This window comes from Muscardinus avellanarius (genome assembly GCF_963383645.1).
Source record: "Muscardinus avellanarius genome assembly, chromosome: 16".
Classification (NCBI taxonomy): Eukaryota; Metazoa; Chordata; class Mammalia; order Rodentia; family Gliridae; genus Muscardinus; species Muscardinus avellanarius.
The window spans coordinates 14,721,335-14,736,835 of record NC_137802.1 but is presented as its reverse complement, the minus strand read 5'-3'; the positions used below and the strand labels follow the sequence as shown (position 1 = coordinate 14,736,835).

Here is a 15,501-nt window from a genome sequence, read left to right as displayed (position 1 = left end):
GGCTTAACTCTAATTATCATCTTCAACTCCCTGGACTGTCGTCCGTCCGTCCTTCCTTCCTTCCTTCCTTCCTTTCCTCCCTCCCTCCCTCCTCCCTTCCTTCTTTCCCTTCCATCCTTCCCTCCTTTCTTTTACTGGGGATAGAACTCAGGGGTATTCTTCCTTTAAGCTATACCACCAACCTGCTGGGCATGGTGGTGCACGCTTGTAATCCCCGCGCTTGGGAGGCGGAGATGGGAGGATCGCGCAGGCTTGAAGCCAGCCGAGCTGGCTTAAGAGACCCTGTTTCCAAATATAAAAAAGTAAAAAAGAGGTCTGGGAGTGTAGCCTGGAGGGAGAAGGGCTTCCAGGAACCCCAATACCACCAAATAATAAATAAATAAATAAATAAATAAATAAATAAATAAATAAATAAATACTAAAAAAATAAAAAGCTATACCACCAACCCTATTTTATATATATATCTCTGAGGGTCTTCCTAAGTTGCTGAGGCTGGCCTCAAATCTGAAATCCTCCTGTCTCAGCCTCCCAGTACTGGGATCACAGGTGTATACCACCATGCCCGGCTACATGTTTAGACTTAAGGGCGAGCGAGACTTGGGTAAGTAAGAGGCAATTATTCCATCTTTAATAGCGACAGTCAAGCTAAAATCAGAGCGTGAGTATGTCCCATCCTCACTAGAACACGGTAAGATGTATAACGTACACGCATCCCCACCGCCGCGTCCCATGACCCTTTGGAAGAAATACTCACGTAGATAAGTCCTGAGTAGTAGCGGTCCTTCAGGTTATGTAAGACAGAAGCTTCGTTCAGGCACGTCAGCTCGGCCATGTCCTCCACCTTGGAAAACTTGGGTGGGTTCATCTTCTGAATGTCATCCTTGTTGACCATCGCCTTCTTGCCGTTCTCCGCCAGCTCCACCATGACCTCATCCCCCCGTTCCTCCTTGATGCTAGCCGCCTCGAAGCCATGGCGCTCGGATGGGATCCACACTAACTTCTTGGCCGTCCAGTCCGCTTGGGTGGCAGGGTTGTAGATGACAGCCCTGTCCACGAAGAGATACCTCTCCGGATCCTCCAGTCCAGTTCTCTGGGCCATTGTAAACAGAAGGATCCAAGAGCAATTGCCTCTAAGAGAAGAGGAGAGAAGGGCAAAGTTAGGTGCTTGCAAAATGTAAAATAATTTGTGAGATTTACTTTTTAAATTATCTTACAGCCGGGCATGATGGCGCACGCTTGTCATCCCAGCATTCGGGAGGCTGAGACAGGAGGATCGCGGTTCACGGACAGCCTCAGCTACTTAGTGAGGCCCTTTGCAATTCAGTGAGACCCTGTTTCAAAATAAAGAATAAAAAGCCGGGCGTGGTGGCGCACGTTTGTAATCCCCGCGCTTGGGAGACGGAGACAGAAGGATCGCGCAGGTTTGAAGCCATCTGCGCTAGCTTAAGAGACCCTGTTTCCAAATAAAAAAAAGTATAAAAATAGATCTGGGAGTGTAACCTGGAGGTAGAAGGGTTTCCAGGAACCCCAGTACCACAAAGAAAGAAAAAAAGAAAGAAAGAAAGAAAGAAAGAAAGAAAGAAAGAAAAAGAAAGAAAGGAGAGAAAGAAGAAAAAATAGGGCTGAGGGTGTGGCTCAGAGGTAGAATGCCCCTGGTTCCATTCCCAGTACCATAAAAATAAATAAATAAGCCGGGCGTGGTGGCGCACGCTTGTAATCCCCGCACTTGGGAGGCAGAGACAGGAGGATCGCACAGGTTCGAAGCCAGCCGCGCGCGCTGGCTTAGGAGACTCTGTTTCCAAATAAAAATGTAAAAATAGGTCTGGGAGTGTAGCCCAGAGGTAGGAGGGCTTCCAGGAACCCCAGTACCACCAAAAATAAAAAATAAAAAAATAAAAAAAAAATAATCTTATAAACTGGGTTTGGTGGTGCATGCTTGTAATTCCAGTGCTTGGGAAGCTGAGACAAGAGGATTGCAGGTTCAAAACCAGCCTCCGTGGCTTGCTGAGGCTCTCAGCAACTCAGTGAGACCCTGTATCCAAATTAAATCTAAAACAGGGCTCGGGGTGTAGCTCCAAGGTAGAAGGCCCCTGGGTTCCATCTCTAGTACTACACAAAAAAATTATCTCATACTTTTTGTACACTTTCAAGTACAAAGGCCTGTGATTCTAGTACTTGGGATGCAAGAATCACAGGTTCAAATCCGGCCTTATTTATTTATTTATTTTTGGTACTGGGGATGGAACCCAGGGGCATTCTACCTCTGAGCTTCACCCCTAACCCTATTGTTTTATTCTTTATTTTGAAACAGGACCTCACTAAGTTACAGAGGGCCTCACTAAGTAGCTGAGGGCGGATGTGAACCTGAAATTCTCCTGTCTCAGCCTCCCAAGTACTGGGATTACAAGCGTGCGCCAGCATGCCCAGCTCAGCCTCGGCAATTTAGAGAAACCTTGTTTCAAAATAAAAAAAATAAGCCGGGCATGGTGTTACACGCTTGTAATCCCAGTACTCGGGAGGCTGAGACAGGAGGCACTGGTTCAAGGCCAGCCTCCGCTATTCAGTGAGGTCCTCTTCAACGTAGTGAGACCCTGTTTCAAAATAAAGAATTAAAAATAGAAATGGGACCGGGCATGGTGGCGCAGGCTTGTAATCCCAGCGCTTGGGAGGCTGAGGCAGGAGGATCGCACAGGTTCGAAGCCAGCCTCAGCTACTTAGTGAGGCTCTCAGCAACTTAGTGACACCCTGTTTCCACATAAAATATAAAACAGGTCTGGGAATATAGCCCGGAGGTAGAAAGCCCCTGGGTTCCATGCCCAGTACCACCAAAAAAAAAAAAAAAAAAAAAAAAAAAAAAATTAGGGATACATATGTAGTTCGGAGGTAGAATGCCCCTGGGTTCAATCTTTAGTCCCGCAAAAATAAATAAATAAATAAATAAATAAATAAATAAATAACAAATAAAAAGGGTTGGGGGATTCACTCCAAGCTAAAATGTCCCTGGGTTCAATCCCCAGCACCAAAATATAAACAAGTAAATAAATCTAGATTAATTAATTAAATAACACTTTCAGTAAACATGAAGCATATACTCTGAGTCCAGGAGCTGGGGAAGCCCTCTTCCCAGCCACAGTAACTGAGTTTCCAAGGTAAATTTCAGGGGTGACCACTAATTATGACCCTGGTGATTGGCCACTCAAGATTGGCCCTCAGTTACCAAGTGCCGAGAAGCAGGCCGGAGAAGAAGGTGACACTCCAGGGCGACCTTTTTCTTTTCCTCCCCATCTCCTTTTACCCTCACCACAAATTAAGCAGGGAGTTAAGACGGGAAAGGAGAAAGAAGAAAAAGGAAACAGATGCATAATAAAAGGTCCATGGAGTGGTGCTGGCTTTAGTGAGACCACAGGGATATAGTGCCAGAGTAAGCAGCGGATCCAAACACGCCTCTCGCCGGGCGTGGTGGCGCACGCTTGTAATCCCCACGCTTGGGAGGCGGAGACAGGAGGATGGCGCAGGTTCAAAGCCAGATGTGCTGGCTTGAGAGACCCTGTTTCCAAATAAAAAAGTATAAAAATAGGTCTGGGAGTGTAACCCAGAGGTAGAAGGGTTTCCAGGAACCCCAGTACCACACAAAAAATAAAATCATCATCACCATCATCATCACCATCATCATCATCACCATCACCACCACCATCATCATCACCATCACCATCATCACCATCATCACCACCACCATCATCACCACCATCATCATCACCACCATCATCACCATCATCACCACCACCATCATCACCATCACCATCATCACCATCATCACCACCATCATCACCACCATCACCACCACCATCATCATCACCATCATCACCATCATCACCACCACCATCATCATCACCACCATCACCACCACCATCATCATCACCACCATCATCACCATCATCACCATCACCATCATCACCATCATCACCACCACCATCATCATCACCACCATCACCACCACCATCATCATCATCACCATCATCACCATCATCACCATCACCATCATCATCATCACCATCACACCTCTCAGTCTTTGAGTCTTTGAGCAGACTCAGTTCTCCCTTACAATGCCCCCTAATCAAGACCCCTGTCGCTTTTCCACGGCCCATATGGTTTTTACTTTTTATTATTTTTATTATTTATTTTTTTTTTATTTTTTGCAGTACTGAGGTTGGAATCCAGAGGATTCTACCTCTGAGCTACAACCCCCAGTCCTATTTTTTATTGTTTTTATTTCAAAACGGTCTCACTAAGCTGCAGAGGGCCTCACTAAGTAGCTGAGGCTGCCTGACCTGGGATCCTCCTGTCTCAGCCTCCCAAGTACTGGGATTACAAGCGTGTAATCCCGGCTATTTATTTATTTACTTACTATTTATTTATACTATATTATACTATTTATTTATTTACTTACTTACTTACTTATTTATTGGGTGGTACTAGAACTTTAACCCAGGGACATTTCACCTCTGAGCTATACCCTCAACCCCTTTTATTCTTTTTTTTTTTTTTTTTTTTTTTTGGTGGTACTGGGGGTGGAACCCAGAGGCTTTCTACTCCCAGACCTATTTTATATTTTATTTGGAAACAGGGTCTCACTAAGTTGCTGAGAGCCTCACTAAGTAGCTGAGGCTGGCTTCGAACCTGTGCGATCCTCCTGTCTCAGCCTCCCAAGCGCGGGGATTACAAGCGTGCGCCACCACACCCGACTTTATTCTTTATTTTGAGACAGGGGCTCACTAAATTGCCCTATACTGGACTTGAACCTGCGATCTTCTGTCTTCAGCATCCCAAGGACTGGGACTACTGGCCCGGCCCCCTATGTGGTCGTAATGTGATCAAATGGATCAAAGACAAGCGCTCTGGCTTAGCAGAGTGCATACCAAAGACAAGTACAGTGGGTACCAAAGACAAGCGCACCTTGGCTCCACACCACGACCTTCTGAGCACGCGGTGATGCCCGCGCAGGTCTCCGCTCCCATCCTGAAGGTGTCTTCTCTTCCATCCCAACACCCCATCACCGATCAGGACTAGCTCCCCCGCCCTGATCTCTACCCTCCAGACCGACTCCAATGCGGCCATGTCTTTTCTTCCTAGAAGCAAACATAATGTTCCAGATCTGGTCTGACCAATGCAGAAGAAAAAGGAATCGTTCACAACTTCAGCCTCACAGAGGGAAGGACTGGTCCCCAGACTTTACCATGAGCAAGCATGGCTCAAAACCTAATTGGTTCCACATATAAATAAAATTTTAAAAAATAAAAATATTCCACATATAAATTTTAAAAAATAAAAAATAAAAAAATATAAAAAAATTTAAAAACCTAATTGGTTGACTTGGCACCCACTGACTGCGGGCTCCTACGAAGCCACTTGTGAGGGTTCTGCGCTTCTGGGATCATCCCACAGGGCTTTATGTCCATGATTCACCTTTCTGATACGACACGTCACCATCTTTTTGGAATCTGATCCTATTCCAAACTCATTGTGGCTCTTACTCCAAATTCCAGGTTATTGCCAAGTTCATGGGCAGGGCTTCCACAGCCGCATCCCCATCGACACAAGGACCCACGGGCGCCCACTGTCACTCTAGTGAATCTCAACCTCGCTCCTCCCCGCCTGCCCGCCAGGTGCTGGGGCTCTCTGTAGGCAAGAGGAGGCACACAAGGCATCCCTTACAGGTTGCAAGGGGAATCATAGTCATCAAAGTTAATAGGTTAGCCGGGCGTGGTGGCGCACATGCTTGTAATCCCAGCATTTGGGAGGCTGAGACTCAGGATCGTGGTTCGCGGCCAGCCTCAGCTACTTAGTGAGGCCCTCTGCAACTCAGTGAGACCCTGTTTCAAAATAAAGAATAAAAAATAGGACTGGGGGTGTAGCTTGGAGGTTGAATGCCCCTGGGTTCCATCCCCCATACCACATACACACAAAAAGTTAATAGGTTTTAGCTGGGCGTGGTGGCGCACACTTGCAATCCCCGCGCTTGGGAGGCTGAGACAGGAGGATCACATAGGTTCAAAGCCAGCCTCAGCTACTTAGTGAGGCTCTCAGCAACTTAGTGAGACCCTGTTTCCAAATAAAATATAAAATAGGTCTGGGAGTATAGCCCGGTACCACCCCCAGTACCACAAAAAAAAAAAAAAGGTAGTAGGGTGTGTGTGTGTGTGTGTGTGTGTGTGTGTGTGTGTACTGGGGATTGAACCCAGGGGCATTCCACCTCTGACCTATACATCAGACCCCCCACCTTTTTTCTGGTGATTCTGGGGATTGAACTCAGGGCTGTCTACTTCCAAGCTATACATACTCCCAGCCCTTTTTATTTTGAAACAAGGTCTTGCTAAATTAGCATGCGTAAAACTTGAACCTGCGATCCTCCTGTCCCGGCCTCCCAAACCCTAAGATGACAGATATGAGTCGCTACATCCAGCCCAAAGTTAAAAGGTTCTTAACCACGAGTCCACAGATGAATTCCAAGCTCCATGGAATCTGCGTATCAAGCTGGGCGTGGTGGCGCACATTTATAATCCCAGTACTTGGGAGGCTGAGACACGAGTATCACAGGTTCAAAGCCAGCCTCAGAAACTTAGGCTCTCAGAAACCTGGTGAGGCCTTGTTTCCAAATAAAGAAATAAAATGGGCCGGGGACATAGCTTGGAGATAGAATGCCTCCAAGGCCCTCTGCAACTTGGTGAGACCCTATTTCAAACTAAAAAATAAAACAGGGCTAGGGGTATAGGTTAGAGTTAGAGTGCCTCTGGGTTCAATCCCCAGTACCAGAAATAAAATAAAATAAAATAAAATAAAATAAAATAAAATAAAATAAAATAAAATAAGCTGGGCATGGCGGCACATACTTTCAATCCCAGTACTTGGAAGGCTGAGACAGAAGGATCGCAGGTTCACAACCAAATCCCCAGTACCAAAAAAAAAAAAAAAAAAAAAAATCTGTGTATCACCATCCTGCATATTACACTGTACGTATTGTGCACACAGTCTGTTGTCTTAAAAATACCCTTCATTTTCTTTAGATTCTCAAAGAATTTTCTAAAAGACAGTCACTAGCCAGGCATGGTGGCGCACACACATCTGGAATCCCCATCCTTAGGAGGCTGAGATAGGATGTTAGATTTGAGGAGAGCCTCGGTTATTTAGTGAAACTCAACAACCTATCATGACCCTGTCTCAACAACAAAAAAATAAAACAGGCTGGGGGTGTAGCTTGGTAGCAAAATGTCCCTGGGTTCAATTCCCAGTACCACACACACACACACACACACACACACACACACAAAAAAAAAAAAAAAAGATTAACCACTGACAGTGGACACAGGTACTAGCCCTTTAACCCCTAAAGACTTACTAGAACCAATGAGCTATGATTCTTGAGAAAGTCTTCGTTACAATGTAATGCATTACACACACCCCTGCTCTGGAGGACTGGTCTCAGATTTTGGTACCAGGAAGGCTTATTAACACACACAGGGTATGGAGACTGGCTTAGGAGACCCTGTTTCCAAATTTAAAAAAAAAATGTAAATATAGGTCTGGGAGTATAGCCTGGAGGTAGAAGGGCTTCCAGGAACCCCAGTACCACCAAATACATACATACATACATACATACTAATGTTCTGAACTCATTCATAACATGATTTAAATAAAGAATGAGCTGAGCTGGGCGTGGTGATGCATACCTGTATTAAGGAGGTTAAGACAGGAGGATCACAGGTTTGAGACCAATAACTTATTAAGGCCCTCTGCAATTTGGTGAGACCCTATTTCAAACTGAAAAAATAAACAGGGCTAGGGGTGTAGCTCAGAGGTAGAGTGCCCTAGGTTCAATTCCCAGTACCAAAAAAAAAAAAAAAAAAAAGTAAGCCAGGCATGGTGGCGCACGCTTGTAATCACAGCACTTGGGAGGCTGAGACAGGAGGATCATGGTTCACGGACAGCCTCAGCTATTTAGTGAGGGCCTTCGCAACTCAGTGAAACCCTGTTTCAAAATAAAGAATAAAAAATAGGGTTGGGGGTGCAACTCAGAGGTAGAAAGCCCCTGGGTTCCTCCCCAGTACTGTGAAAAAAAAAAATTCAACTACATAACAAAAAATGATAATAATTTACTCTTATATTCTGAGTTAATATAAATTCTATATTCTATATTAGGAAGCTATCTTGCTGTCATTTGGCATGCATGCATTTCTTTAATTTACCTTGGGTATGATTTATATGCGTAAATCTAGTACATGGCTATAAATTAAAATAAATTAAGAGGTCATGAGCCAGGCGTGGTAGGGCACCCTTGCAATCCCAGGATTCAGCATTCAGGAGGCTGAGACCGGAGGATCGCGGCTCACCGAGAGCCTCGGCTACTCAGTGAGGCCCTCTGCAATTCAGTGAGACCCTGTTTCAAAATAAAGAATAAAAAATAGGGCTGGGGGTGGAGCTCAGGGGTAGAATGCCCCTAGATTCCATCCCCAGAACCGCAAAAAAAAAAAAAAAAAGTTATTAGTAAAGGAGGCCTAGAAAAAATAAAATCATACTTAAATTATTTTATCAAATTTATCAGGACTTTTTCTAGACCCAGAAATGCTTATAAGAAAGAAAAAATAACAATAGCTGGAGAGGTAGCTCAGTGGTGAAGCGTCTCCCTAGCATAAGCAAGGTCCTGGGTACACCAAAAAAGAATAAAATGGCTTCTGAAATCAGATTTCTTTAAATAAATAAGAAAACAATAGATCACAAAAATTTAATCCCAACATGATCCGAACTTCATGGCAGAAAATTACACATACACAATTTTTGGTTGTTGTTTTTTCAGTACTGGAGATGGAACCCAGGGGCATTCTACCTCCAAGCTACATTTCCAGCCCTAATTTTTTTTTGAGGGGTGGGGCTGGGGATGGAACCCAGGGGTATTCTACCTCTGAGCTAGATCCCCAGCCCTATTTTTTATTCATTATTTTGAAACAGGGTCTCACTAAGTTACTGAGGGCTTCGCTAAGTTAGCTGAGGCTGTCCGCGAACCGCGAACCTCTGGTCGCATCCTCCTGAATGCTGGGATTACAAGTGTGCGCCACCATGCCTGGCTCCAGCCCTATTTTTTAATCCTTTATTTTGAAACAAGGGCTCACTAAGTTGCAGAAGGCTTCACTAAGTAGCTGAGGCTCGCCATGAACCTGCAATCCTCCTGTCTCAGCCTCCCGAATACTGGGAATACAAACATGTGCCACCACATCCAGCTCATACACATCTTTTTTTTTTTTTTTTTTAAGGAATAAATAAACCAGGCATGCCTGTAATCCCAGTGCTTAGGAGGTTTAAGACAGGATAGGATTGCAGGTTCGAGGACGGCCTCAGCTACTTAGTGAGGCTCTAAGCAACTTAGTGAGACCCTGTTTCAAAATAATAAATAAAATAGGGCTGGGGGAGTAGCTCAGAAGTAGAATCAGAGCCGGGCGTGGTGGCGCACGCTTGTAATCCCTATGCTTGGGAGGCAGAAACAGGAGGATCACGCAGGTTAGAAGCCAGCCGCACGCACTGGCTTGGGAGACCCTGTTTCCAAATAAAAATATAAAATAGGTCTGGGAGTGTAGCCCGGAGGTAGAAGGGCTTCCAGGAAAAACCCAGTACCACCAAAAAAAAAAAAAAAAGAAGAAGAAGTAGAATCAGTAAAATGTCCCTGAGTTCAATCCCCAATACCAAAAAAAAAAAAAGAAAGAAAAAGATAAATAAAAAAAGGATAAATATTTATTGGGTCTTCACTGGGTAGTAGGATTACAAATTACTTTTGCTCTTTCAGATTTTTGCACAGGTGAACAGGGTGCGGACAGTCGCCTATTCCTTGCTGAATCGTGAGCACTTAGCCTCGTCCCTGCTCTGTACCAATGGGTCAATGTTTCGGGAATGACCCTCCTTCTCCTAATTACCTTCAACTTCTCCACAACCACAAACCTGCTATTCCTTCCACTCCTGACCCAAATGCTCCCCTTTCAGAAGTCCTTTTCAGGTCAATCTGGCAATTTAATCCTCTCCTTCTCCTAACATTTTGTACTGTCCTTCTGGCAGTCTCCTGGCCGCAGGCGGCACTGCACGGAAGGGCCTAGCATTGTTTAATAGATAGAGTCCACAGGTCCAGAGAAGATGTCCCATTCCGTTTAATTCTCCACTTGTCATTGTTAAATATATTGTCTTTCTAAACTCCTTTGTACATTTGGTATCTGACCTGGTGTTTAATAATGTACCACTCCCCAATGATTTGCCTTACTCAAAGGTTAACACCATAATTTTTTTTTTGGGGGGGGAATACTGGGGATGGAACCCAGGAGCATTCTACCTCCGAGCTCCACCTCCAGCCCTATTTTCTATTTTTTATTTTGAAACAGGGTCCCAATGAGTTGCAGAGGGCCTCACTAAGTAACTGAGGCTGTCCGCGAACCGTGATCCTCCCGTCTCAGCCTCCTAAATGCTGGGATTACAAGCATGCGCCACCACCAAGCCCAGATAAGACCATCATTATTTTTATTATTATTATTATTATTATTATTATTATTATTATTATTATTTTGGTACTGTTGAGGCATTTTATCTCTAAGCTACATCCCCAGCCCAATTTTATTTCTTATTTGAAAACAGGATCTCACTAGGTTCCTGAGAGCTCACCAAGTGGCCAAAGCTGGCTTTGAACTTGCAATCCTCTTGTCTCAGCCTCCCAAGTACTGGGATTACAAGCATGTGCTACCAAGCCTGGCTCATAATTTTTAAAATAGCAAAAACTGTTGTTATATATCCCTATTTATTTATTTATTTACTTGTTTATTTATTGCATGGGACTGGGGATTGAACCCAGCAGCATTCTACCTCTGAGCTACACTTCCCCCAGTCTTTTTGTGTGTCTGTGTGTGGCAGTGGGGATTGAGCCCAGGGGCATTCTACCTCCAAGCTATTCATTTCCTCCATTTCCTACTTTATTTCTGTTTTGAAACAGGGTATCACTAAGTTGATGAGAGGCTGTCCTCAGAACCTGTAATTCTCCTATCTCAGCCTCCCAACTACTGGAATTACAAGAATGTGCCACCATGCCCATACCTTTTTTTTTTTAAACAGGGTCTTAGTAGGTTAGGATGCTGAGGCTGGCCTCAAACCTAACATCCTGTCTCAGCCTCCCAAGTACTGGAATTACAGGCATGCACCCACTACACCTTACTTATATATCCTTAATTAGGTCCAGGTACTATTCTAAGTAGTTTCTATAGATCAACTGTTATTCTCGACACCACCATAAAGTAGGTACCATTAAAATTTCCAATTCAAGCTGGGTGTGATGGCACACACTTGTAATCCCAGTACTTGAGAGGCTGAGACAGGAGGATTGCACAAGTTCGAAGCCAGCCTCAGCTACTTAGAGAGGCTCTCAGCAACTTAGTGAGACCCTGTTTCCAAATAAAGTATAAGATAGGTCTGGGAGGATAGCTTGGAGGTGGAAAAGCCCCTGGGTTCTATCCCCAGTACCACACACACAAAAAAAAGAAAAATTAAATTCATAGATGAGGGCTTAGAGTTACACCAATTTTTGAGGTCCACTAATTTTTTGAGGTCCACCAATTTGAGGAAAGCCAATAACCCACCCAAGGTCACATAGCTACCTAGTAACAGAGCTGGGATTAAGACCAGAGTTCAAGCCTAGAATACAGGCTACAAGGATGGAAGGCAAGGTGGGGAAAATCTTGAAGAACATGTAATATACTATATATTATCTATCTACCAAAGAGAAACCCACCAATTATGACTTAAAGACTACAGGCTTGGCCAGTACACACTGGCACAATCTGGCAAAAGCTTTATATTTTATGGGGGGAAAAATACACTTAGGTTGGAAAGGAACAAATGGGCACCTCTTTGTAAGACACATGAAGATAATCTGGAGGTTTATCTTGTCATTGGCAATAACGGTCTAATTTTAATTAAATCATTTGTCTGTGTATGAATTAGCCCCCTATGGAGCCGAAGTTCCCATCCCCTCGGTGGGTTTAGACATACACCCCTGGGGCTCCATCCCCTGGGGTTCATTTTTTTACTTCCAATGACATGCCACCCGGTTAACTTCTCAACCATCCTCGGGGATCACCATGGGCGTGGACAGAGGAAAACAACTCAATTTTATGAATTGCTTGTATAGAGAAAAGCAAACAAAACTCATGGATAAGTTATCACGGATGAACATCCCTCTAAACAGAGTCAGAGAACCGCCCCACTTTGTGGAATGCCAGCAAGCTACTGTTTGAGGTCACTCGAGAGCCTCTTCATTTAGCTAACCTCTACTTAAACAAATGATCACAAACGCACACTAAAGGCGAAAGGCCACCATCACTATTTATGACCTGCACTAGCACTCAATTAGCGTCTTCACACCGTGTTAAATATTTCCGAAACTTGGATCCCAAACCAGGAATTTAAATTCCCTACGTGTGATAACAATGTCCTTGCAGCACTGAAGCATACAGTCTTCTCTCCTATAACGTGCCCTTCAGAGTTTCCTCCATCTCACCATCCACCCAGTCTCTCCATTGTAATGATTCCCCTAAGGAGCCCACAGAAGCTGCCCCGCTCTCCCGGGCCACATTTTTTTTTTTTCTGCAAAAGCTTGTGCTATATCGCACAATTACACCATATGCTTTCTCCCGATAAGGAAGGGGAGGAAAGAGCTGAATTTAAGATGCAGAAGTGAAGGAGATGCATAAAATGGCCACTTTTCCAGAACCCGAGACACAACGGGGCATCCTTTAAACATCAAAAGCTGGGGGGGGACTACAAGAACGATTAATAGAGGCAGATCGATGAAGGAGATAAAACAATGAATAGATTATAAAGTTTTCCGGAGTAAGATACTATTGAGAATAATTAAACTCGACTCAAAGGATCTTCAGTTTCAATGTTAAAAAAAAACAACACACACACACACACACACACACACGTAAAATCTCTGCAAAGTATTATATTTAATATTATAATATTCAGCGAAAACAGCAGTCTTTGTTTCATCTGCGGTCTACATCTACCCGCCTGCTTTTCCCCTACCCCACCCCAGCCACCCCACCCCCTTCCATCCACCGCAGTGATCTTGAAGGGAGCTGCAGAGGCCCGAAGACACAGAGATAACGGGTAGCCAGCGCCGGCCACGTTACCCAAACCTCGCCAGCCCGGGTCGGACCCGCCGAGCCGCCACCCTCCTCCCCAAGGCCCCAGTTCCCGGGCAGGCCTGGCTGGGGGCCTCCGGGGTCCCCGGGCCGCACCCGCCCACCGCAGGCCCACAAAGCCCCCGCCAAAGCCAGGACTCCGCAGCTCCGACCCCATTCCAGTCCGATTTTAAGAGATCGGGGTGCGACCCCCCACCCCCAACTACCAAAAGGCCAGGAAGGGACTCAGCGGCCGGCCATTCCCAGATCACTTACACAATAAAGGCTGACCCTCCCCCCGACCGCCCTGCTGCAGCGCGCCCCCGCCACATTTCCCGCCTCGCTCCCCCCAAACCACCGGGGCCTCGCCGGGCGCCCACCCCCGGCACCCACGGGCCGCAGGGACCGCGGCACGGCCTCCCCTCGCGTCCTCCGGACCCGGTGCACGCAGGGCGCGACCCTCCCCTCTCCCGCCCGCGCCCCCTCCGGAGCCCCTCTCCCGCCGCGCGCTCCCCGGCCGCGCAGAGCCTCTGCCTCGGGACCCCCGCCCCGCAGCGCCCCGCCCTCCAGGAGCCCCTCTGCAGCGCCCCGGGGTCCTGCCCGGCCTAGCCCACCCAGCAGCCCACCCAGGACCCTTCCCGCCCCGCGCCCCCCGCCACCGCGATCACGCCCCAAGACTCAGTCCTCTCCTGGGAGAGCCAGACAGACCCAAAGGGCACCGCGGGACCCCCGGCAGGGACCTGCACCCCAACTCCACGCCGCCAGGGACCCCACGCACCGAGGACCTGGTCCCCACATCCCCGCCCCCAGATCCCCATCCTCAGCCCCCCAGGGGTCGCCCTCCCGAGCGCCCGGGCCCCGGGCCCGGCTGGGGTCTCCGGACGACCTCATTCCCGCTCCTCCAGGGGTCTCCCCATCGCCACCCGCCGGGGTCCCGCAGCCCGCCCCCCGCCTCGCCCGGGTCCCCGCTCGCCCGAGTCCAGGTCCCCGCAGCGCAAGCCCTCCGGCCCGGAGCCCCTCTGCCCGCCCCGGCTCCCGTCCCGCGCTCCGGGGCCCCCCGCCCCGGCCTCCCAGCCCGGGATCCTTCCCTCCCGCCACACGCCGGCCGCCGACTCGGACCCCGGCAGCCGCACCTCTCACCTTCAGCCGAAGATGGTGGCGCCGGCGCACGTCCCCAGCCGCGACCACAGATCCGGCGTCTCAGTCCCAAACCCACCGCTGCCTCCGCCGGGCTCCTTTAGCACTGCTGCTCGCGGCTGCCCCACCCACCCCCACCCTCATTGGGTCAGCTCCACGCCCATCACCGCCGCCCCCAGACCCACTGGTCGGTTTGCGCGCCCATCTCCAAGGGAAGACGTTAGCAACCCGAACGCAGCTACCTTCCCGAGGCCGGCTCCCTCCACCCACCTGGGATGATGCTCATTGGCTCCCGCTCCCGGCCCAGACTCCCAGAGCCCTAAGCTCATAGGCTGGCCCTCCTGCCCATCAGAGATTCCGGGAGGTGCGGCCGGGACGGCGGCAGGCGATTGGCTGGCTCGGGTGGAGATGGACAGCTGAGGCTGGCGGAGCGCCCAGCGATCCCGCGAGGCAGCGAGTGCGGACTCTGCGGCGGCCGGCGAGCTGCGCTGGCCCGGGCAGCACCGCCCGCGGGGTGGGTGGGTGGGTGGGGGGCGGCAGGAGCCCTCCACTCCAACGCGACGCCCCTCGATCTAGCGTCGGGCCGCCTCTGCAGCCAACTCGAGCGCCTGGCAGCCTCCTCCGCTCGCGGCAGACCGAGTGTCCGGCGGCCGGACTGGCTTCCACCGCGGAGCCGCGGGCCGCGGGCACTGCCTGCAGGGGCGGGCCCGATGGCGGTCCAGAGGCCTGACGTCACTCCCTGGGTTGCAGGGAGGGGGCCTCTGCGGCTCACCTGCAGTGGGGGTGGGGGAGGGGGCCCCCGGGGAGGGGCACAGCTCCGCCCATGCGCAAGGGCCCTACCTGGACCGCGCTGCAGTCCACGCTGCCAGCACCACTGGGACCCCGGACCTTTTGCAGACGCTGCCCGGGCCGGCCGAGCGCCATGCACCTTCATCTGCGGCGGCAATTTTGGTATTAATGAAGGGAGGGGCCTCTGCCCAGCCATCAGGCTGGGCTGGCCGTGGCAGAAGACTTGGGGAAAAAGACTTCATTCACCTTACCCATTCATTCGTCCATTCATTTATCAAAAAGAGCGCCCTATATGAGAGAGGGGCCACGAGGATGTTTCCGGATTCCCGCATTGCTGTTCTGTCTCCTAGGGCCTGGGAGGTGTTCAAGGCC

General features: G+C 48.6%; 1 protein-coding gene across 4 annotated transcripts in view; it reads right to left on the bottom strand.

Moving 5' to 3' along the window:
* MYH10 (myosin heavy chain 10) overlaps positions 1 to 14,669 on the bottom strand; it is a gene marked incomplete at both ends in the record, with an annotated part of 167,806 nt that extends 153,137 nt beyond the window's left edge. For 2 of the 4 annotated variants that reach the window (XM_080714204.1, XM_080714205.1), the window contains one exon: positions 756 to 1,100. In XM_080714204.1, coding sequence (XP_080570330.1) covers positions 756 to 1,100 — 345 coding nt within the window. Of the gene's footprint in view, positions 1 to 755; positions 1,132 to 3,138; positions 3,165 to 14,610 lie in introns of those variants that run through there. The other 2 variants (XM_080714203.1, XM_080714206.1) reach the window with 2 other exon arrangements.
* Between the last annotated feature and the right edge of the window lie 832 nt (positions 14,670 to 15,501).